The sequence below is a fragment of the Ammospiza caudacuta genome, chromosome 2 (assembly GCF_027887145.1).
Source record: "Ammospiza caudacuta isolate bAmmCau1 chromosome 2, bAmmCau1.pri, whole genome shotgun sequence".
Lineage (NCBI taxonomy): Eukaryota > Metazoa > Chordata > Aves > Passeriformes > Passerellidae > Ammospiza > Ammospiza caudacuta.
In genome coordinates this window covers 95,202,115-95,227,342 of record NC_080594.1, presented here as the reverse complement: position 1 = coordinate 95,227,342, position 25,228 = coordinate 95,202,115, and the positions used below count along the sequence as shown (strand labels likewise).

At 39.3% G+C, this 25,228-nt stretch overlaps 1 protein-coding gene across 6 annotated transcripts in view; it reads left to right on the top strand.

The window, feature by feature from the left end:
- Window positions 1-25,228, top strand: part of MCF2L (MCF.2 cell line derived transforming sequence like) — a 145,301-nt gene that overhangs the window by 35,269 nt on the left and 84,804 nt on the right. For 2 of the 6 annotated variants that reach the window (XM_058800629.1, XM_058800631.1), the window contains exon 1: window positions 13,184-14,319. The exons of the other annotated variants lie outside the window; for them this stretch is intronic. In XM_058800629.1, coding sequence (XP_058656612.1) covers window positions 14,199-14,319 — 121 coding nt within the window. In that variant the 5' untranslated portion in view covers window positions 13,184-14,198. Of the gene's footprint in view, window positions 1-13,183; window positions 14,320-25,228 lie in introns of those variants that run through there. 6 annotated transcript variants of the gene reach the window in all.

Here is a 25,228-nt window from a genome sequence, read left to right as displayed (position 1 = left end):
AAACCAGTACCAGAATTTCTTCAAGTGCCACATTTTTTTACTCACCTTGTGAGTAAATAGGATAGAAGTGCAACCAGTGACTGACTTAGACTCTCTTCCTTTGCATTTTCTTCTTGCACTATATCTAAAGAAACAAATGTGATGGGATGGCGATCTGGGAAGACACAAGGCTGAAAGCTGAGTGTGCACATTGAGTCTAAAAAGTGACACTTTGTTGTGACTTTCATTTTTCTTTCTTTCTGTGGTTCAGTTTATCAATTTACAGATTTGCCTTAGCTGAGTCCAAAATAAGAGAAAAAGGTTTGCTTAAACTAGAGACAAAATATACATGATATTAGTATTTTATGTGAGACACTTTTTTTGATTTTTACAAGCCATCTGTTGAGAGCTTCAAATACTGTTAAGATTTGCTATTTGTCCAAAAAACCCATTGTTGTGGCAGCTATTTGCTGTTTTTCTAGCCTTAAGATGAAACATAAGATGCTTGTCTTTTCATTTAGAAGTCTATATTCATAGCAACTTCTTTTTCAGTTCTAATTTATTAATATTAAATGTTATCTGAGAACATTTTGATAATTTGCTGGTTATTAACTTTTATTATAAATTTATAATATTTGCAAAGTTAATCTGAGATGTGTATTTTTATACTTCGTGTCTGCTATCAATTCTTGTGTTGCAGTTTGATGAGAATATATTCAAGCTCTTGAACTTCATTTTTCAGTTGGAAAAGTGCCTTAAATCATGGAATTGAGGCATGAGATTTATTCTGAAAAGGAAACAAGATACATCTAGGTTTGTCTGACTGCCCAGTGTTTGCTTCTTTGAGGCCTTGTGGTTTTTGCTCTGTCTGTGATAAGATCACGAAAGAGTAGGTCTCTCACCCAAGGCTTTGTGTCTTATGCTTTATTAAAAATTGCACCCCATAAAGCATAAAAACTTGTCAAAAAGTAATTATGTTATTTCTTATTATGATTTCTTGTTTGCAGATGTACACTCCCCCACTATCCCTGCCTGCATGCTAGGCAGCATTTCTGTATCGATGCAATATGAACAGGATGATCCCAAGTGTTCCTCACCCATTTCCTCCGAGATGCTACCACAAAGCAGCTACTCCAAGTGAAGGATCAGTCCCCAGCACGGAGCAGGAAGCACAGGAGCATTCTGGCAAAGCCAGGAGCAGTTTCCTTTGCATGGCAGAGGTGCTTTCTCCTCTCCTCAGAGTCCTGAGAGGTTACCTCTCATCCTGGCCTCTGCTCCTGTTACTGCTGTCCTAAACAGCTCCCTCCTCGGGTTTCTGGCCTGATGCTGCACCCAGCCTCACACCACACCTCCTCCCCTCCAGTGCCTGTATCTCCTCTGCCCTCACTCCTTTCAGTCCCCAGTACCAAGTTCCTTTCCTTCCACAAGCCTCCTTTCACTGAAGTTGACTCTGTCCAGCCTCCTTTTCCATTTTGCTGCAGTCTCACTGACCAGCCTTCCCCAGGCTGTGGGCTGGTGTGCACTCTGTGCCAGCAGCCCCCTGTTCTCTGCAGGGGATCCTTCTACCTCCCACACCTGGTGGTTTTTCTGCCACTGAGAGGAGGCAGGGGCTTGCATCAAGGAAAGGAGTGAGCTGCACACCAGAATGTGTTTCTGGGAGCTGTGGCAAGCTCCAAGGCTACAGATGCTTTAATCCCTTCACTTGCTCTCATTCCACCAAAGCCTATGTGCTGAACACCCTTTGGATAGAAAATGACCTCCTGGCTGTGATGGAGCTACTTGTAAGTGCTCAAAGGGGTTCCTGCTAGGGGAACCTAAAGTCAGGGACATGCCAGAAGAGTTTGTCAGAAACAGAGGGCGGAAGAATGCTAATACAGTGTGGATAAGAGATGTGTCTGCTTGTTAGGACGTGGAGGAAGCAGATCCTAAGTCTTTACTGCTGATGAATGAAGATTGCATCACCCAGCACCTAACAATAAATGCTACTTTTGGAGGTCCTTTGTTGGAAGGGCCCCCTTCAGAAAAGAAAGGAGATCTTGTTCTGCCAATCCTTTAATGACTATGTCTCTCTGCGTGCATTCAGGGGAAGGGGGGGTTCAGACAGCCAGATGAATTTTAACAGAAGGTCTTTGTGTAAAATATGTGCACAATAAGAAAGAAATATATTTTAAATCAGTTTTCAAGAAGAATGTGAAGTTATGGGGGGTGGGGGGGAAGTGTAGTGGTATTTTGCTCTGCTTTGTAGTTTCTGTGTAGAAAATACTCAGAGCATGGTGCTTCAAAACTATTTCCATTTTCCAAACCTATTTTTGGTTAAATTTTATTTGAAGGAAGTTGTTCAGCTGCATGTATAAGGCAGTAAATACATTTAGAAAGGTTGAATTTTGAGGAATTCTGTTTGCTGTCCTTGTCTTCATCATGTGTAGAGGTTATTTGAAGTTGTATAAAAATTCAGCAGTTTAATATTAGTTCTTTATTTCTTGAGCACCAAAATAAAATGATGCAATCTTTTATTCAAGTAAACTGAATAGGGTTGGTAATTGGAGTCTTGAGGACTTAGGATTTGTTTGTTTAATAGCACTGTCCACCCATTACAAATGAATTTTTAATTTATTCTCCCACTCTATGATAACCTAATCACCTGCCAACACTTGACAGTTCTGCACACTTCTGATTTATTCAATTCCATTTTCTAAAACATGGAACAGGGTTTTAATTGCCTTTTGTGAAGAATTTTGCCAGCAGGGCAATGGAGCCTCATTCCTTCATTTGCAGACAGAAACTGCTTAATCTGATAGCTCTGAAGTTTGTACAAACTTTGGATCTACCTTAAATACATTTGCTTTAGCCTTTTTTTATGTCTGAAAAAATTAACACAAACTTGAAGATTACTTTTCTGTCCTTAGACAAAGGACTTAGGCTGTCATGCCTATTGTTTTTGTACTTTCCAACAACTGTTAAATATATGATGCACCATTTATCTGCCTGCATGTGTGTACAACTTGTAAATAATTTAATGTTTTACTTTACCACTTGGCCTCTTCGCATAACTCTAAAATGAGGAAGATAAAATTCTGCTAAATTATTTATCCACTAGGAAATTGAAACAACCGACATAAATTAGGCATGGAAAATGGTTCCCTTTTCCTCTGTGGGAATCAAAGCAGTGAACACAACTGGATAACAGCAAGGGAGCTAAATGGATCAGATGATTATAGAATAATTTAGATTGGAAAGGGCTTCTCTGAGTATCATCTTGTCCAACCACCAGCTCAAAGCTAATCTGCTTCTTAGAGACATGCTTGGTTGAGTCTTGAATGCCTCCAACAGCGGAGATGATCCAGGATAGAGGGGTTCAGGAGTCTCCTGTGTCCATAGGTACAGAGACAGGGCACATCAAATCTGTTGCCTGGCTGGCTGGTGGATTTTGGTGGTATTCTGCAGTGTTAGAAGCTTTCCTGCAGGTTAAAACCTTTGCAGCAAGGTGTAGAGGTGCTCCAGTGCCATTGTGGCAGAACAGAAAATTTTGCAGCTCACTCTAAATGGATCAAGACACACTGACTCTATGATGGCTTCTAGGTCTTGCAACTTAAAATAATTTGTTCATCAGTTTTCCTAGTAGTCAGGTTTTTCTTTTACCTATTTACTGTTTGGGGTTTTTTTCCCATATTCATGCAGTATATATTGTAGTAGTCGTCACAGATTGTTTTAAATGTTTAAAGTTAATTAAATGATTGTACATAGGGAAATGTGGCAAGATATTATTAGTATCCAGAACAGCAGCAAAGTCTAGGCATATAGCTGCAAAGCAGAGCAGAGTATAACTTGTGCTTTAATAAATAGCCTTATAAAGTAAAGTTAAACCTGTGTTCTGCAAAATTTCTGCACTCAGTAACAGCCCTTTTCTCTGATACTACTTTGGTTTTTATCTGAATTTATTTTGATTTGAGAGCAGCTGGGGAGTTCTGAGATATTTGAGTGTTGTATATATTTAACATGAACTGCAGTATCTGTGCTATTTTTTTTGTTTTCTTACCTGCTTCTCACTCCTGGGATATATCTGGGAATCCCATACGTTCTTCTGAAGGAGAAAGACTGTTTGCATAATGCTTTCCAGATGCCCTGCTTGTATTTAGGGATACAAAATAAAAAATATCCCAGGCAGACCTGTACATAACTAATACAGATACCTGAGGCTGGTGACCTACACATCACAAATCTGAGCAAAGATTACTCCTATGACCATGTCCCTGATTTGTGTTGGATTGTACAAGGAGAGGACCAGTTCCCTTGATGATCCTGTCCTTGGGTTTGGCATTCCACTACTGATTCATGAACATCCTGCTCTGCTAACTGTTGTCAGCACCCAGGTGAAATCCTGGACATTGTTTGGGAAGCAAATTACTTTTTCTGTAGGGAGGATGGGATGTGTGCAGAGACTAAAATACATTCAGTTTAAGTGCACAGGGACAGTATATATGACATGGTGGATGGAGTAATTGTCACCTGGAAGAGATGCCAACTTTCTGGAGCAGATCACCCTCCTTAAAGATCCCCACTGCTGCATCCCTGAAACCAAGTCCTCAGTATCAGTCTTTTAGTGGGAGCACTTATGTCCCTCTTCCTCAATAGTTCCATCTTCAGTGTCATCATCATCTTCCTCAAAAAAGCTGGGATTGATTAAGTCAGTGTGGTGATGAAGAGTGAAGCAACGGGATGATGTTTTTAGTGATCAGGCTTTCCAGAAACACATCCTTATTGGACAGCAGAGCATGCCTGTGTAACATTTCTTGTGCATAAAAAAGGAACACATAAAAACTGCTGTCACAGTGCTGTCTTCACTGACAGCATTTAGAATGTCTGGAAAAAATTAATCTGTGAATCCAAATGTAACAAAGGAGATCAGAATTTGGGAGGGAGAAGGGGACTGTTAGCTGGGATGAACCTTTGGGTTTATGGCTCTGCAGCTATGGGGACCCACACTGCATGCCCTTTTCAGGCTTTAGTCACATCAGAGAATAGCAGGCTAAGGTATAACATATGATTTTTTGCTAATGTCTTGACTTTTTCTTTCTCAGTAACTTACATACCAATAATGTTATTTCCCCCAGTATTTCTGTGCTGCATGACTATGTCAAAGAGGAGCCATGATTTCATCACTGCCTGTTTCTACTTCATATATTTAATTTACAAAATCTTCAGTGTCTTTCAACACATTTTGATGTGTAATAATTTGTTTGGCAATTGTAACTCAGATGATGTATTTACCCATTGTGCCTTTATTTGTGTTCTAAGTGTACAACCATAAATAGTCATTATTTATGCTATTAGTGCTATTTTATTAAATCATGTGGACATCTCAGCTGAAGAATCCAAACACAAGCACATTTTGCAGTACTATTTTAGGAAATAGTCATTTAATAATGCACCCAACCTGGAAATGAATGGATATTTACAATTTCAGCAGCTTTCCACATGCCCCTTTGTGTACCATCATGTTTGACTTCTTCAACCAGGAGCCACATCACGTGTCTCTGCTTGTCCTACCTGGAACATATCCATGCATAATTCACTGTTAGGCTGCACAAATGCAAATGCCCACACAAAGGAAGCAAGAAGTCACTGAGAGCAGGAATCCTCCTTTTGGCAGCAGTGTGGAGTCAGGTCAAACAAAGTGCCTGTGTGATTGTGGCTGCATTTAGTGTTGGTGCTTGTTGGTAAGATGCTGTAGATGGAATGATCTTCTCAATCTTCTTAAAGGTTACAGTGATAGTAACTGCATATCATGCAGCATTTATTTTGGGTTTTCAGAAGGAAATTGTTGATTCTTAGTTCTCACAGAACTTTTCACTGCTCAAGTGAAGCATGGACTTGTAGTCCTTCGCAGTTCCAGATGGCATAAAGACCTTTGGTCTCTCTCTCACTGTTTTTAGATATATTTATGTCTTTAATTAGGACTATGTAATTAAAATATGTCAATTAAAACTGAGTAGCTGATAAGCAGAATGAGGCAAACTAATTCTGAACAAACTAAAACTTTGACTGTCTAGGAAACTGTTGAGCATCCCACCAGAAATCCCTTCATCCCAGTTCAATTAAGCGTGCTTATCCGTACACAGGAAAATCCTACTTTGCTAGAGGCTGACATGAGCATCATCAAAATCAGCCGTTAATGAATGTTCATTAATATTATGAAAATCTCATTCCTTCTCCAAACACTTATGTGATTTATATCTATGGCCATTTCAGAAGACTGCAGTACACTACCTGCTGTGCTGGATCCTAGCAGTAACCTGAGAAAAATTGTATTAAGTTCTTACAGCTTAGGGATTTTTGCAGCATTTTTGAAAGGTCTCTAAAAGCTATTACTTACAGCTGCATACAAGCTTTGTAAAGTATTAACAGCACTACTTCTTCTGTGCTAAGTGGATTACTGCCATATACATTTGTAATTGGTGTAACAGTGCATGCAGAATTTCAAAGCAACCACTCAACTGAAAACTCTCATTTTATTAATAGCCCATTCATGAAGAGACTAAGAGAGGATTGTGAAAAGTGTAGAAGAATTGAAGTCTGATAAGAGAAGATGTGAGAACTGAACACCGCATCCCTTGGGCCCAAAGCACATGGTGACAGGTAGCAGAGACTGAAGTTTGCTCCTGCCTGTGGAAGCAGTACAAGACAACATCCTCTGTTTATGTAGGTGCTCAGCAGTGATTTCCCTATGTACACATTAGATATTGAGAACACCTGAAGCTGTAGCCAGGGCCCACCCCTGCTGGGAGTTGTCTGGGTGCATTGATCCAGCATTGGTCTATACAATGTTTTATATTTCATGGTTGTCTGAGGTATCATCTGCAGGAAATTACCTTCTCAAAATCATGGGGTTTGCATTTTCCTGGCCCTCAGCAAAATCAGCTCCTCTTGAACAGTTGAGAAATGTGTTCCCAGGTGCTCTGTCTCCTTCAGAGAAACTGAGGAAGTGCAGGTTTCATTAGTGAGCTGTTTGCTGATCTCAAATGCTGCAGATCCAGTTGGGAAAAGCAGCAGTGTCTGTCTGGAGTGTAAATGCATTCAAACCCCGTCTCTGCCTGATTCTTCCAGAACTCGCCTTGATGGGAAAGTACTGTGTACCTGCTGTACTTGTTAAAAGATACAACTTTTGAACTAGAATTATCTTTTGAGCATAATCAAAATTCCTAAATGCCAGCCAGAGTTTTCCCATGTCAGGTTTTGGTTCTCTCTTCCCCAGCTCATTCTGCACAGAGCTGTTTGCTGGGAGGTCAGTCAGTGTTGATGACTGCCTGTGTTATTAATTTTGATACATTCATATGTGCTTGCATAGGCATGTATATGCACATATTAGGTGCAGGTGATTTTTGAACACAGCTTTCACTAGCATAACTCAATATATAAAGTCAGCTACTTGTCCTGAGTCCCTGAGTTTGATTATTAGCTGGTACATGATGGGAACGACCACTGTGCCTCAGTATGCATGCGCAACGAATGACTGATAAACCTGAAACAATAGTATATTTATAGGACATAGTCAATAAAGCTGTATTTGATAAACCATCTTAAGCCACTTCTTTTTGCTGCCAATTGTTTTATCTGATTATCATCAGCAGCTTCTTCTTGCAGTGACTCCAGGGTGCAGACACCTAAAGTCTCCCATCACTTTCTTTCTCCTTGTCTTGCTGCAAAAATCCATTCTCTACAGGCCCCCACCTGCTGTGGTCTCCTCCCTCCCTTGCATTGGGCTCACCAAGCAGCAACAGTGGAGTGCTGAACTTCAGTTGGGTGAAAGTAGGGGTCCATATCAAGCTTAGGACTGAAATAATTCCTAATAGCTTCCTGTGCTTCTGTCTCCAGGTGTAGATTCCTCTTCACATGCTTTCACTATTGCAGGAAATCCAGGACTCCTGAGCAACTGAGCAATATGATCAAGCAGAAGCTGTTTATTGTTTACTTTAGACACATATTTATAGGTTCTACAAACTGCTAAGTACACACCTCTTGATTGGTGCCTTTGTCTGTTCACTCATTTTCTGCCTGCATTTCTCAGTGTAAATGATTGGTTACAGTCCAGGTGTTTCACCGTCCTCTGTTATCTAGTTCTTGCCATCTTGGTATTTGGTTTCTCAGCCTCTTATTTCTTAATTTAGCACAATTTATGTTACAATAGCCTTAACAAATTCCTGAGGCTTTGATAACAAACTTAGGAGCAGGCTGGCTGGTGCACACTATGGCCTAACCCTTGCAAACCAAAAATGTGGACCTCACAGCTCTGACAGACCTGTTCAATCACAACCTGTAATTGCCACCTTCCAGGTAATTTGACCTGGTAGAATTTAAGTAAATGAGTGAGCTGGAGGTGGCAGTTGCATAATTAGCTTCAATATCACAATGCCATTTACCTGTTGCTTTGCATTGGCACTGGATACTAATCAGGCTTTCCCCATGTTGTTACCTCCTGGTCTTTGTCAGTGTATATGCAGTTTCCTTACTCTTTCCTAGAACATCTCTGAAATTTTGAAATTTTGCAGGCTATTTGCCTGCAAAAGTGAAAGGACTGAAAGGACAAAGTGGAAGTGCTGTCTTGTTAGATGTTAAACCCCACTTCACATAAAATTACATTCTCCTCTGATTTCTTCTCTGATCCACTGTGATTTCCAGAGTATTTTCTATTGCTAATGGTGAAGGAACTTGTTTTTTTGGAGAAGGGTCACATTTATTGTTAACCGTCAGGAGATTCAGATATGCAATATAAGATTACCTAAATTAGAGGGACAGATGTTTGTCTTTAAGAGCTTTTTGTTATCTTGACTAAGTGTTAAGACTTCCAGAATATTGAAACCCTAATCTTATATATTGCAATTTTTTGTTTGTTTGTCACTGTACATTTAAATTATGAAACACTGTATCAAGTTTAGGATTTATTTTAGTTTAATTTTTTTTTGAGAGATCTTTCTGCTGTGAAGAAAGACTGGCAGAAGTGGCTCAGCAGCATAATGTGCAAGTATAAATAGAATGCAAGCTGTCCATTTATCTCAGTCCTGATCTACTTATATTCATCTGATGCTTATTACAATCATGGTTTGTCTCTGAGCAGATACATCCAGTTAGGATTAAGCTTGGACAACTAACCTAATTCACTCTTGCAACTCACTCTTGTAGCTTAATTCAGGGTTTCTGTCTAGATTTCTTGTGAAACCAAATAATTCTTTAAACACCTAGCCCTTAATAAATCAGCATCAAAATATTAAGAATATTTATTGCTGTCTATGTTTTTATGAGATAGTGAGTTTGATTGCAATGGCTTTTTGGTTCACTCAGATATATCTTCATTCATACCTATTTCTGAAATTTATTCCCACTCCAGCTTCTACTACTATGTAATGGTATTTTATTAAATATATTTTCAGATGACAGATTCTCTAGAATACTTGACAGGACCCCTTTATGCTAGAAAGTTCTGCTAGAGTAGTCTGAAAGTGAAATATAAGCACACCTGTCCAATTCTAAGAAGCATAAAAATAATAAAGACAAATGTTTGTATCTAAACTTTATATTAATCTCATCCACATTGAAAAAGGAAGATTCAGTCTTTTCTTGTGTTTCAGGAATCTAGAATATCTATGAATAATGATTCATTTATTGGATTTTCAGACAAGTTTTCTCAGTATTTTCACTCTACAAGAACCCTGTGGGATTTGTGGGTGTAAAAATATCAACCTTTGTGTTTTTAACATCTCAGCTGCATTTTCTTTTTCATTTAAAATCAGCCTCTAGTTGATTCTTTATCGTTTTAGCTTAGTGACTGGCCTCTGGCATGGATTAATCTTTGACAACTCATTTTCAATTTTAAAAATTAACACAACCAACTTGCCATAATTCAACACTTCTATAGGGTTATAGAAAAGCTCAAGACTAAACATAATAATAATCAGTGCTAAGTTGTTATGCTGTGTGGGTGTTCAGCTCAATAAAACAACTTACATTTCAGATTAGAAGTTACTTGTATATTATCTTTTAATGTGTGCAAAACAATCAGTCCATACAAGAATGTAGCATGAGTCCAATTTATCTTTCTGTTTGTATGACTGTTCTCAACAAAATAAGTATGCAGGACATAATTGATGACACATGATTTAAAGAAAAGAATCTAAACAACATTTTCACTCTTCTTCCCCCTCATTTCATTTCCACTGTTACTGCAAGTGTGCTGGAAGATCCACATGACAAGATTTAGCTTGTATGTACCCTTATATTTGCTTTTAGAAACTGATCCAAGAAACAATAATTTCTGGGCTCTGCCGATGTGTATGGTAAATGTAGTTCCCCATGTAATTTTCAGAGTCTTTTATATTCTTCTTGTGAGATCAGTCCTGCAGCCCTCTGGGTTGGTACTGGGGGTGTGAGGGCCCTTCTGATACTGGAGTTTCTCCTGCCTGCCAGAACTCCAGGGAAAATGAGAGGGTTGGTGGAAGACACAGGCTGCACAGGGGGACTCTTGTGCCCTGTGTGCGTGGTGAGATCTTGAAGTGCCTGAGAGCTGCCACGTTTCTAGTCTGTGAGATGTACTCTTTTTCCTGAAAAACATGGTCTACAGTAGGAGAAATAGCAACACCAGGGGCAGTGGCTTATTAGGAGATATGGAGAAGTGTGGAGAAATGGAATAAATTTAGAAAAAACTAGAACAGTGATGATTCTGGTGCCAGAGCCTGCTGCTCTGTACAGTTAGGACGGATACATGCTCCTTAGCGTGTATCTTTCAGCATCCCATCAAATGTGAGGATGTAAGGAAGGGCCTGTAAATAATTGTTAGGATTTGGAGGAAAATCACAGTAGGGCATTTGAGATGTCCTGTAAAGATAAGGCATCTGTGCAAACAAAAAGATCAAAAGGAGTAGTAGGAACATTTAGTGGTGAAGAAAGTGATGGCATTTTCATTTAATGATTCCCAAGAAAACTTGAAGTTACTGTTCAAAGTATTTTGCAGGTCCCTGGGAAAGGAGGAATCACAGAATGTACAGCTGTAGGTCAGCGTGGCTGCTTCTTTGTCAATGTGCAGCACTCTGCCTGCAGTCAGAAGCAGACCTGGAAATGAAGCATGAGAAAAATAAGCCCTATTTCATTGCCACAATCGTGTTGATTCCATCAGGCTGTCTGCAGTCATTTAAAGATAATTGGAGGGGTGTTACCCACTGAATGTTACTGTTTATGTGATGTGAAAGGAGAGATAGGTACAGTCTAGTTGGTTCTGCCAACTAATACTCAAAGAATATCGCTGTCTATAAATTCTGAGGTAATTTGCTGATGCTGTACAGAGCAGAGATGTCCTTCAAATAGGAGCTTTTGTTATAGTAATGCCAGCAGCAAGGGAAAATATTCAGATTATTTTCCTGGAGATAGAAGCTGCTGCTGTTTGGAAAACAGTGCATTACACCATCTGTTTCCTTCTGATTGCGCACTACCATTGCCATTGTTGTGATTAATTTCTTTGCTTCTAGGCACAAATTTGAGTGCTTGAAAGAAGATTAAAAGCTTGTTTGCGGACAGGGATGTAGCTAATGGCTAGATTTCAGTAGGATTGTGTGTACTTACCAACTTTACAGTTTTGAGTCATAAATCTTCTGCATGCATTTGATATGTGAAGAAAGAAAGGAGAACATCCTTTTTCCTTGTAACAATGCTCTACCTGAGTTGCTGGTGAGGTTTTCACCATGTGCCGCTGGTGTCATCACACACGTAAAACAGCACTGGGACTAAGGGTCACTTTTCATAGAATCATTTAGGTTGGAAAAGACCTTTAAGATCATCAAGTCCAACTGTTAACCCAGCACTGGTGGGTCCACAGCTAAACCTTGTCCCTAAGTGCCACATATATGTCTTTTTAAATGCCTCCAGAGATGGTGACTAAATTACTTCCCTGGGCAGCCTGATCCAGTGCCTGCCAAATGTTTTTGTGAAGAAATATTTTCTAGTATTCAATCCAAACCTCCCTACTGCAGCCTGAGGCCATTTTCCCTTATCCTATCTGTCTCATTTTCTACTGAGGCTTTGATGCTGAAAGAAGATGTGTAGTTTCATCCTTATCCCACTTGATTTGTCAGAACAGGTCCTTAGGTCATGAGGCCAATGTGCCCCAAGAGCCCCAAACAAGTGGTTATCCTGCCAGGTGGGAGGGAAGCCCTGCTGGCTGACAAATGGCCACAGATATCTCCTGGCCACATTTGGTGCCTCCAATGGGAAACTCAGCAAGGAACACATCGTGGTGCTGTCTATGTGGATGTTGTTGTTACCCTTGATCTAGCCAGACCCACTGCTTTGTGCCCCCAGTGAAAAGCAGCACAAGAAAATGCAGAATTTTGTTCAATATGGATGCTGTGTCTTACCTTTTCTTTGAACCCTGAGTATACAACACAGTGGCAATGTGTATCATGGTGGAGTTCCACCACTAGGCTGTTCCTATCCTTCCTTCCTGTCCATTTCTGGGTGCTTAAGTTTGAAAACCCTTTGATCCAGAACATGTTGCACAGCTGCAAGATGAAGTGGTCCATCTGCTTGATATAATCAATTTGCAAAACAAGTGATGTTTGCATGAAACTCATCTGTTCTTAATTTTTTTTCAATCTTTTTCTTGGTTGTCACATTTCAAGATTGTCACATTTGTCCATGATTTCATGTTGAAAGTTGAACCTCTTCCTGCTGGGATTGTAACAATTCTCTGTCAACGCAGTGTATGCAAACTAATACTCTGTAATAGGGTGTTTAATATTTACTTCAATGTGACTTAATTAAAGTTTTCTGTTTGAATTTGCTTTCAGAGTAATAGATAATACCTCATATTTTAAAGCTCTTCTTCAGGGTGATATGCATAAACATACATTTGGTGTATATTTGGTATATATTTGGGTAGTGGCAGATCTGTGGCCATACAGGACATGGTTAAACAGAATTGAGAGGAAAATTTTGACTGCCAAGTAAAGCAGCATTATCAATTTCCTCTCTCCTGCACTGAAAGAGACAGGGGGAGCAGACAGTGTAGGGTTTCCTGATATGTTTTAAGAAAGCCTGGGATTCATTTCCCCTCCCTTCCTTCCTATTAGCTGTTTGTTAACTCCCAGGAAGACCTAGGTTTTTCTCATAAGACCTCTCTGCTCTCATATTCTGGGAACAAGCTCTGCCTTTGAAGGGCTCATTCCTCTGTGCAAATGCAGGGGGAGGAAAAGGAGTTGGATTGATGATGGGAGTGTGACTTTGGGCAAATGAACTGAAGAGGAGTTTCCAACTGACAGCATTGAATTCACAATGGTATTTTCTTCTAATCTAGCATGAACATAGCACTTGTCCCTGAAGGAGACCAGGTGCTTGAGACAAAGTAGGAAATGCAGCAAGTGCCAGGGTGAGGTTTCTGTCTTCGGAGTGCAGAGCAAGACTGTAAAGGTAAAACAAAGACATTCAACTTGACTTTCTTCAGGAGAAACCTTGTGAGTTTCTTTGCAGCAGCTGGACATCCCTCATGTTCAGGAGAAGGATGTGAAGAAGGAGGTGATTGTACATTTGTGATTGTACCAGCTACTTGGGATGAGCACTGGGACTGGATCTCCCTGTGTGGCTGGAGGGCATTGGCAACCTGGATGTTTTGAGGGGGCTTTCCTTCATCCTAAACAGCACAGGGCTGTTAGTTTGGATATAGTTATTTTGGATAACACACTAAAATAGAGACAGTTTTGCACCTTTTTTAAATTTTCTTAAAATGTCACTTGTTAGTCTGACCTGCTTGTGTGAGGAGCTGTGACTTTTTTATTCATACTGATCTCACTGAAAGTAGACTGAAACTGTTGGCAAGATGTCCTGTCTACTGGGTGCAGCATGCTAGGAACTGAGAGGGTGTTGCAGCTTCATGCAGAAGACATCTTGGTATTTTCAGTGCATTAACTGCAACCAATCTTTCTTTTTCCTTTCTAGTGGAACTAGGTATTGGTTCCTGAAGAAAAGCATATACAATACCAGTAACTGCAACGCTCTTCCAGGACTTTAAATCTGAGGCTTTTTTCATAATTTTTGGTATCATCTGAATCTGACAAAGTAATTTTACACTCCATGGACATTTAAAAACAAAATTAGAGTGTTTTCCACTGTGTTAGAAGAGAGTAATTCTAAAGAGGAGAACTTTTATTTCCTTTGCTGAATAGTTTGGTGAAGATACACCCATGTCTCAACGCCGCCTTTTAAGGGAAGGACATGAAAGTCCTTTTAGGATCCTACAAAGATTCTTCCAAATCCCTCATGGCAGAAGACACTCAAGAAATAACCCACATCAAATATGCTCTGGTGAGGTGAATGTATACGTGATCCTACAGTGTGATGTGTGTGTACACGGAATGTTGCAACTAAACTGGAGCAGGATGTGAGTGAGCTGAATATGAGCAGTAAGCAGCCTAGGATTTGTGTTACTGATGTCTTTCAACTGATGATTCTTGCAGGAACAAGTGGTTTGGGTTTTTTTTCCCTGAAAGTGTACTCATATAGGGATCCAGCAACTGTTACAGTTAAAAAATTCAAATCTTTATCAATATTAGGGTATTACTTATTATAGTAATTACTCTCTGTCACCAGTATCTACTGGAGAAAAATGTTATACCTTGTTTTTACTTGCATTTCCAAGTGTATGACAGTATCTAACATATATTTAGAAGCTTTACATCAGCCCTCCTTTTATATTCTAGAAGAACATTGCTTCAGTATTCCTCTCCTGAAAAGTATACCTATTAAAGCAGAAGAAAATATTTATAACTGTACTTAAAAAATCAAGAAGCCTCTGATCACATCTGTAATGTACTAAATTTAGGACTTTGCTACCAGTTACTAAGTCTCAAAATCTGTTTCATACAGTATGTGTTAGTGCTACTGATAATTACATAATCTTTTTGTTTAGTAAAGCTATATTTTGTTGGGGTTTTTTTCTTTTTCTCTGAAATGAGTTAACCCTGACTGGCTAAGATAAGCAGAAGTAGATTTTTCAGTAATTAATTAAAACTTTATTGTTTTCTTTTATGCATAGTGACCTAATATGATCCTTAAAAAAAAGAAAAGGAACTTTTTTGTTTCTTTTTAAATTGTTTTGGAAATCGACACCAACATAAACTAATCTGCCTTTGGTAATTTTAAAGGCTTTTCAGTATTCCTTTATTTGTTATTGACGTTTACTCTTAGAAAAAATAATACAAAGAGAAAAATACCTGTCTGGTGATTTTATTTCCTTACACCTTCATTTGTCCTATGCTTACTGAGTCTTTTGTTATCTATTGTGTTTGGAATTAAAATTATAAGGGTTTTTTAATAAAATTTTTTTATAACTTCTGAAATGTAGAGATTTCACCTTTCCTGACTTACCAGTTCTGGGCATTTGTGAGGCCAAGATTTGGTACTTTTAGGAGTGCTTACTAGTAAATTATCAAAACCTAGAAATTAATTCTATTCAGCTGAGACTAGAAAAAGTTTTGATGTAAATTGCTGTTAACAACAGTAAAGAAAAATCAGGAAAAATTTAGTAGTATTTTAACCATTTGGAATGCCATCTTGTAAAGCAAAACAAAACAAGGTCTCCTCAAATTTCAGTCTTACTTTCATTTAGGATTCAACTATCACTTGGTAGCACTCACACTGCAGTTAAATCCATAGTGTAGCCATGAAAGGCACTACTTTCACCAAATATTTTATTATATTTATGTTTTTGTGAGTTTCAAGCACCTGCTGGCCATTCATTAATGAATTGGAGCTAATCCAAAGTATAGGCAAAGCATTGACTACATGGTAGAAAATCACAAATTTGTTTGAACACCATTTATTGACCACATTGTAACAGATAATATTCCTAATTTTTGCCTAATTTCCTTTAGAACAAGATCCTTAATATAAATCTTATAATGCTATGCAATCATGCCTTACATCTTCCTTTCACTATTTAGAGGTGTGTGTGTGTAGTCAGAAAATAGTATGTTTCTGTAAGAAGCTGTCTGTTCTGTCTCCCACCCATCTTTATTATTATTCCAAAACTCTTTTTGATCATGTGGCAGCCTTTTCTGTTTGAAGTCTTCAAGTATGCAAAAATTCTGTTTCCTTTCCTTCCTGTTACCCATTTTATGTTGACAGTAGGAAAGCAATTACAAGCTTTTAATGTTACCCTTGTAAATCCAGTAAGAATTACTCCATTGTTTTGGTCAAAGGTGGTTTCTGGCCTTTTGGACTGATAGGAGTTTTCCCGCCTTCCTGGTAGCAAACCTCAGCTTTCAGGGGCTCTTGCAGACAAATGCTACACAGAAGGTGGATCAAAGTTTCACACTGTGGAAAGGGAGAGGTATTCCAGCCTGAGAACATTTCTGTCCTGTAGCTATGCTGGGTGAAATCACAATTTTGGCAAAATGAATTTCCAAAGTAAATGTGCTTGTGATTCTATGAATCCCATGATGTATGCACCTCTCTTCTTGTGACAAAGTTGAGCTGCTCTGTCCTGTTGTGCCAAATCTCACAAGGCTTGGTTCTCTCTTCATTAGCATCTCTGGAAATTGCTGAGAGCATGTGTGCTTTGCTGTCACTTCATCCTTTCCCTGCATGTTAAAATATTTAATATAGCATATAGAAACGTTTAACTGAGCAATAAATGTCCTAGTTCATATATTGATTTTGCATTACCTTATTTACCTTAATAAGGGAAGCTGGTCTGGTTTCCAGAGTCATCATACTTCATCAAATCCATCTTTGTTTTATTTTCATTTTAACAAAGCAGACTTTATTTACTTACAGCTTGTTGACAGTTGGCTCTGTCCTGCTTGGCCTAATCTTCGTTGTGCTGTTCTGTGCAGGTGTCTTTTACTCAGGGCAGGCTGTGTTCCTGGATCCACTCACCGTGGCTGACCCAGGCTCTGGTGACACTTGCTCTTTGGAATGCAGACGTTTGGGACCAGGTGCCATGTGGCTCCTCCTGCCTGGACAGGCAGGGCCTGGGCTGGTACAGTGAGTGCTGTGAGACAGCATTGTGTTTTCTGAATCCATCCCTGACTGTGCCTTCTGTGCTGCTTCATCTCTGACTGCAACAGGTGGGACAGCACTTGTGGGTGTGTGGAGGGTTTCAGCCCTGGGAAGCTGTGGCTCTGAGCACTTCTCTGGGGAGAAGTCTCCCCGTCTCCCATCAGCAGGGGAGATTTTCCAGGGTGCTGTGGCCCTTTGTGAAGGGCATCCCAGCACAGGGCTCACAGACTGTGCTTTGAGATTCTCCCTCTTCTCGCCTTCTCTAAGCAAATGGAAACAGTAGGTCAGCTTAACCCAGAGCTGTAGAGCAGGTCTGGCAAGGGGAGATGCCAGAGACATCTATCTTCAGTCTGTGCTGTGCTTGGTATGGATGGGGAGTATCTTTGGAGGCATTCTGTCGTCTGCATCTTTTCACTCTGGATTCAGGTTGGTTTTCTGACAATGATGCTGAAGCTTTAGGATGGGATTTGTTGTGTATTGTTCTAGGAGTGTGATGAATGGGTGGCTGAGGAGAGTGTCTGTGTCACAGGGTCCTTCCAATCCAAAGAAGTTCTGTGAAAAGGCACAGAGAGCAGCACTGCAATGTGGCTGTCTCATAGGTTTTTGTATTGGGTCAGACAGAGCTTGCTTAATCCATAAACTGAACAATCCACCACAAAGAGTGAAGAAGAGTCTAGAGGAACAGCACCTCTGCATCATCTTTATCAGCCAAGGGGATGCAGATGTGGTACATGTTTTCCTGAAGCTGTATGAGTATTTCTGTGGGATATTGGGCATTCTTGTACGGGGAGAGGGAGTTGGTTTATGGACAGGCTAGCAAAATGTGTGGATGCAGGAAATGTCAGACTGAACACACAAAAATAGCAGAAATATTTAAGTACCTGAAAGCTTCAGTGTAGCCAAAGCGTGGCTGGAGCCTGTGCAAAAACTGGTCCAGCATTTCTGGTCAGTGTTAAAGTCTGCCACAACTTCATTACTGTTAGTCCCCACACTAGATAGGTCCAGGTGTGTGAGGCTGTATTTACTGTTTGCTGCATTCATGCCTCTGTTTGATGGCTGCAAAGGTGTTTAAAAGGGGTTCGTTTGATATTTTGAGTTTCTGTGCTTGGGACTTTGATTGACCTGTCCTGCTTGAAATACTCTTGCAGTTTTTTGATCAGAAAGATGGAGAAGAGTTAGTTGTGATTCCATAGCAGAGGTGATAAACTGGACCTGTGAGTGAGCAATTCAGTATGACTAGTTCCAGATAGCATTGTGAATATCTGCATGAAAAACAGTTTTGCTTTGCCTTGTTAAAGCCTAGCACGAACAACTATATGTTAAGGGCTTATGCTTATATATACTGTATCAGACACTGGGTGTATCAGCAGTCTGTAAATATTCAGGGTGGGGTGATGAGGGGAAAACACTATAATTATAAGAGATAATTACAAGAACAATGGCATTAGTGGGAGAAAATATATTTGTAAAGTCATCTTGTGCCACCTGTTGTATTTATGGAACAAAGTTCAGGTAATGCAAAAGCTCTTACCTTCTCAGGGCAGTGTGTTCTGAGCAGGGGAAGGGAAAAGTGGACCTCTTTCTTCTCTGATGATGGATCAGAGAGGAATTTCAGTAGCAGAAATGAAGAGTTATTATTTTTTCTCAGAATGGTGTTCATGGCTGGACTTTGTAGCGCAGGGTAAGTTGGCTTAACTTTTAACTCCTAGATCTTGTAAATGTAAACAGACCTGTGTAGTCTGCTAAGTCAGGGGTGTGTAAGGTGTGTGGCTTGGGGCTGTGCTCTTTAATAAAACATTTTAAACATGTTTTATGTGTGTCAAAACCCCCCATGTATTTCAAGAATCTTAGTATAAACTTTGCTAGCTCATTCATCCTTGAAAATACCTTGTTCATAGAAAACCCATCATTGGAGAGTCTGAGTGGTAAATGGTAGTATTTGGTTTGTACTTAAAACTCCTTTTTCCAAAGGAATTAGAGCATCAGGAATTTTAGAATTTAAATTTTCATATAAGGTTTTTATAGACTTTTTTTTCAGACAGCATTCCTCAAGCTTATTAGCATTTAATAACTGTGATGTAGGTAATTGATTTATTTGGCTCAGGCAAGTTACTTGGTGAAAAATGAGCACTTCAGCAAAACCAGTCATAGCTGACATCCTTGTGGAGACAGAAAAGGTCCCAATCAAGCTGTCCATCAAAAGTGAACTGTTTATTTCCTGAAATTATTTTCACAGCATCATCACACAATTTAATAGCAATGTGTTCAGTATATGTTTTCTGATAAAGAGGTTATTACTATTCAGAGACCAATTCAGCAACACTGGCAAATGTTTTTCTTCCTTCACTTAAGTGTCTGTATTGACCTATCCTATAAATCTGAGGAACCTTAGCTTCTTTTTTTTTTTAACCCTTTTTTCAGCTTTTAAAAAAAATTAAAATCTTTATTTGTTTGTATTAAAAAGTAAAAGTGAAGGAAACGCATGATTAGAGAATTGTGTTTTACAATAAGATGCATGCTGTGATAGAAAGTGGAAATATCTAAAAAGCATGACATTATAAAGCGGAAATATCTAAAAAGCATGACATTATCAGCAAATTTGTGAGATTGGTCCCACTCAAGATTTCTGAAACTACTTATTATGTCCTATTATTTATGTTAAAGAAGTGATTTGAATACAATTAGAACATTCTGGATTGTGCTGTTGTAAAAGTTACTATTTCCAAATTATTGGTGCCTTATTTCAGAGGACAGAATGCTACTTCTCCAGCTGTATGCACAATAAGGAAGGAATACTTCTTGGGTTACTGCTATACAGACCACCACTTTTAGGCTCCTGGATGATGATTCTTCCAAGAAAACAAAGACTTTTGAGAATCTCTCTAATGAGCAAGAGACACACACAGAACAGGGAGCAATACAAGACTGTGCCTCTAGGCTTCTCTTCTGTAGATCCACACTGAACTCCATGAGCCTGATCCCTTGGACCTCTTCAGCCTCTCTTCTGCCCTGTTTGCTAAGATTTAAGCTGTCTTTGAGTTTTCTTGCAGGGAACAGACCTATTCTAAGGAGTTGTTGTTGTGTGACGTTAAGGGTTGCAGATGTGAATGGTGGAAAAAAAAGTGAAAAATAATTCCATTACTTCCATATATGTAAAATGAATCCTCAGAAAATGAAATCTAACTGTGCCTTTGACTCTTTAAGTGGGGGAAAAATGTTGTCCTGACCATTAGTACTATTTTAAAAGCCCATTTAATTACAGGCAGTAGCTGTATATGACATTATACCATAATGGGCAGTGAGACAGTAGGAATTTATATTTTTCCTGCTTTCATGGCCACTGAAGAATATATGAAAAAAATAAAAAATACAATAGTGGAAAAAAGAACTTAGAGTTTCCCTGATCAACAATCTGAGGGACTTTGCTTCAATACTTTAGAGTTAAAATGACTGGCTTTTCTTAGACTTTTGCTTTCCCACATGTCAACAAGTAGATATTTACTCTCTGGGCAGAACCAGTCCTGGAGGCAGGATGTAGCTTTATTTACTCCCTTTATCTTCGTCATTGTTCTTACAAGGAGTTGCCAATCTCATGTACTGTTGCAATCTGTTTAGTTCTGCTGAAGTTGTGCTTAGTAGGATGGTTTGCACTACTTCCTCTTACTGCGTATGCTTACAGTGTTTAACTAAATCCCATATGATCTTCCAATTAACCTCAGAGGTTAAGCCTACCTGAAAAGGTTGAACACACACAGCCTCGTGCTGAAGCAACCTAAACCAAAAGGACCAAAGTTTATTGTAAGGTTTCCAGCACTTCCTGACTAAAGCTAGCTCTTGTATTTACTTATTTATTTTATCTTAGTTTGGAGCCATTACATCTTCTTTCAAAGCAGGAAGCGGAGATCAGTGCAACTTTTATGTCTTTTATTTCTTGCTCAGTGATCTAAAAAACATCCTAAAAAAGATTTTATTTTAATCAGCAGTCAGTTTATCTGGCATCACAGTTTGTTTCTTGCACTTGAACTCGGGTATGGCATGAAACCTTCTTCAGTCTTGTTGGTTGGTGTTTTTCTCCTGAAAATAATGGCCAAGGGCTGCTGACAGCTCTGGTTTTCACATCTCCTTACTTTTCATTAGTATCTGTCAGCAGTCTTTGGTGTCATTGACTGTGAGTTTGTCAACTTGCTCACAATTCAATGTGAGGGACTAGGCTGTTGAGTAAGATCATTCTTTCCTTTTGGAGTTAGGCCAAAGAACTAAGTGAGGACCTGGAAATTTTCTATAGTGACTGCTTCTTCTCCCTTCTTACCCCCAGGTGGAAAAAAAATGAGGTTTTTCCACTTACACTGTTGACAGCATACAGTGAATCTCAGCCTCATCTAATTATTATCAGTCTTACCCTCCTTTGTAACTTCAAATTTTCTAGTAAACTCTGGAGCTTTTGTAAATAGAGGTCACAAAAAAGTGAGGCCAGGAACCAAGTTAAACAAAGATCCTGAAGGACTCAGTGGGAATGGCTTGTGGTTGTCTTTTAGTAAGGAGTTTTGTCCACTTACCAAACCACAGCAGTTGGTGGAGCAGTTGGGAGGGAGTGAAGCTGTAATCTCAGGTGTGAGCAATTAGTCGAGAGTACACTTCTAAAAATTGAGTCCAGTACAATTCTCATGAAAATTCCTCTTAGAGTTGTCCTGGATTACAACAGCTCTTGTGATGTGTGAATTACCTACCGTAATCTAAATGTGGAGAGGGCTGTAGTCTGAGAACCATTAGGAGTTTCAGATGGACAAGCTTAACAAAAAGAGAACAAAATCTTGCTTTTGTTCAGAGAACAAAACCATAGGTGCTTGGTTTTGTTCTCTGAATGATTTCCTCTCTTGATTTATTTCTCTGAAAAATCACTTTAGAATTACATGATATATAGTTTATAGGGTTCTGTGGCAGAGAGATAATGGAAGAACTCATTTATCTGTCTTTTGGCTTTTGGGGAAGGAGCAACTTGTTTTTCAGGCTCTTTTTTGAAGGAAAAATGCAATATATATTGCCTTTGGTTTTGTCTTCTTTCATGAAATACAAGCAACTTGTTTCATGCAGTGAGTCTGTGGAGCAGAATACTCTCTAATTCCTAAGACATCATGATTAAAAAATAAACTTCTTCTCTGCTTTGGCCAAACACATAATTCTTACCATCTTTGGTGGATTCCAAAGGTGTATATGAGAAAGCGGATAGGGATTAATACGTGTTTTTAAAGAGAGGTAGTATGTGAAATGAAGAATTCAAGATGTTGTCTCTATCCTTTTACATTAGAGAAACTTTACCTTTCTAATACTGTTTGTTGTAGCTGCATTTTTGAAACAAACTCGAGACATGTCCTTCTGGAAGAGAACACAGCTCACCTTCAAGACTCCTTTCAAACTCTGCAGCTTCTACCACCAAATCTCTAGTAGTGTTTTCAGACATTTTAACTTGGCTGTGCATTTGTGTCATCTACCATGATGGCTATCAAAGACTGTTTAAGGACTTCAGATGCAAGTAAAGGTGATGTCTGCTACTTTCAGTGTAAACTTTTGCCCTTTTGGTTGATAGCATTTGACCTTGGTTCTGTCTCTGATTTTTTTTTTCTGACTTCCAGCTATTGAAAATTATGTTCTTTGTCTGCAAGGTAAGTTGTAATAATAATTTTTGCAGATGTTGTCATTTGCCTTTAGAGAGTTATTTTAGGGTCCAATTCTTTGTGAAAAAAAATTCAAGATTTCAAGTTTTTTGGGGTTTTTTAGTTTTTTTCTAAGCTGGTTAGCATGCTCCCAGGTATGAGTAATGTACACCTCCAATTTAGCATAAAACCACTTCTACTGCTACATTCACTAGAAGTATTAAAGGAGGTTTTCTGGTATCTACCTTTAATATTAAAGCCTAAAAACATAAGAACTGTCTTAGTGGCTCCCAGTAAAGCCTGTTTCCTTACCTTTGCCAAAAGGAGGATTTGGGGGTTTGGCCCAGTCCTTGAAATTTCTTTCTATATTCAGCTGTCTAAATACAAATCAGACTGTATGCAGAGAACTTGGGTGTGTTGGAAAAATCTGTAATGAACCTTAGGTTTTGAGGTGTCAGGAGGTTGTTTTGGGGATCATGTGCTTGGACCCAGGCGACAGCTTTCTCCCTGAAGGTGCCCAAGCCACCATTTGGCAGTGTTTAATCCAAGAGCTGGGATTTGTCTGTCCTCTTTTTCAAGGATAAAAGTCTTACAGCCACAAGAGCTATGGATCGTTCTCCCAGTGTTTTCCACTCTGGCATGCTTCCAGTGTAGAAAAGAGAAAAGGTATTCCCAAGCCCATCTTATCAGATGGGGTTTCAGCCATTTGCCCAGTTTCAGGTCACCTCAGTTTATCCCCTTCAGCATTACAAATTAACCCAGCATATTTTCTGGGAACAAGGAGTCATAAACATAGTAATAACAACTGTTTTCCACATTAGTTTGCTTCCTTTTCTGGGTTACAAAACCCTATTATTATTATTGTTTACATTTAAACAATGAGAATGCTCTGTCCCTGCACACCAGCCTCAAACCCTTGTGGTCCACAGAACTTTTGTGGATGCTCTATAGCACACTCATGGTAGCATGCTGCTGCCCTGAAGTCTCCTCTGCAAACAATGGCCTTGTTCAATCTTGAATAGTTTAAATTTTTCTAAAACTATTTCCTCTATGTGACCATGTTTATTTTAGAAAGGAAAAAACAGAGATTGCTCTGGTAGCCTGCAGAAGGCATCGGTGCTTTGTGGGGGGACATGTTTTAGAGCACAGTGACGACAGTTAAGCAAGTGAGAGGAGGCAATGTGGTACAAAACAATAATATAAAACCAGAGAAAACGTGACAAAGTAGGCTTTGGGTTGCAGTGTGCCAAACTGTGGAGTACACCACAAATACACTGATTAGCTGCCAATCTCTGCTATTGCTTGGGAGGCAATAACTTTGGTGGAACTGCTGCCACACATGGGAACAGGCTTACATTAGATCTATTTCTCAGCATTCAGGCTTCAGGAGAAACTTTGTTTGCTGGTTTATAGCACAGTGCTTGCTCTAAAGTGCTCCCTGCAAGAGGGGTATTTGCACAAGCTCTTTATCAGCCAACTGCTGCTGGCTGCACCTGTAAACCTTTAATGCCTGTGAATTCACCCCAGTGGGGCTGGCTGAAGCTAAATACCTCTCAGCTGCCAGGGAGTGCCAGGTAGATGCAAGTGCTTTTGGGCAAGCTCGTAGTAGAACTGAGTTTTTTCCTTCCACTCAGGTGCAATGACAGCTTCTTTCTGCTTGCCCAAAGAAGAAAACATGAAATCAGCTCAATGAAGTCAAGGCTTTTTGTTGTTGGTTTGTGGAGGCTAACATACTAATATGCTGTTACTTGTTTGTAGCTGAGCTGCTGTTTTCTTCACTAGTTAATAAAATAGACTTATTAAAAATAAGATGTGCAAATTTTTTTTGTGCCCTAAAGAATTACATGCCAGTAACAGCAAGGACTTGAAACAGCTTATATATAACACATATTCAAATTTGTTCATAGCACAGAGGAAGATATTCCATTGAAGAAAAAATCCTGAGAACTGATGCACTTTTCCAGAGTCAGAATGGGGAATAAATGGAATATATGAGGGTCCCTTATACCTTACTCCCCTAAATGCTGTGAAAAAGTGTGTACAAGATATTTCCTAAAGAAAATTTCAATTTCTTGCCCTGAAACTTCCCTCAAAAATATAGTTTAGCAAATAAATCCTTGTTGCGAAGTGGGGGTACTTTTAATACTCTTAATATCACTTTGCTGTTGTTCTGTTTGTCTGAGGAATACATTTAGTTCTTTGCTGATCCTTTGAACTGGATGGGTATCTGCATTTGCCATCCATGGTATTGAGCATTTTGTGTCCTGGAAAGGTGTCTGTAGGTGTTGAGCAGTGGCTGAAGTGCTGCAGTGTGGGGCTGAAAACAGCAGCACTTACAGGACACACTGTGTTTGAGCATGGAGAGATGGAGGCTTTTGGCAATGGACATAAAAACTGTCATGTTGGAAATACACTGTTAAACACTTCAAAGATGGGCTGTAGGATGAGACCTGAAGTGAAGGGGCCTCATTTGCTGCCACGCCAGAGCAGGGAACTACAAAGAGTGCTCTCACCTTTGATCCACATGCCTTGTGCTTCTTCGCTTAGTGCAAATACAGGGG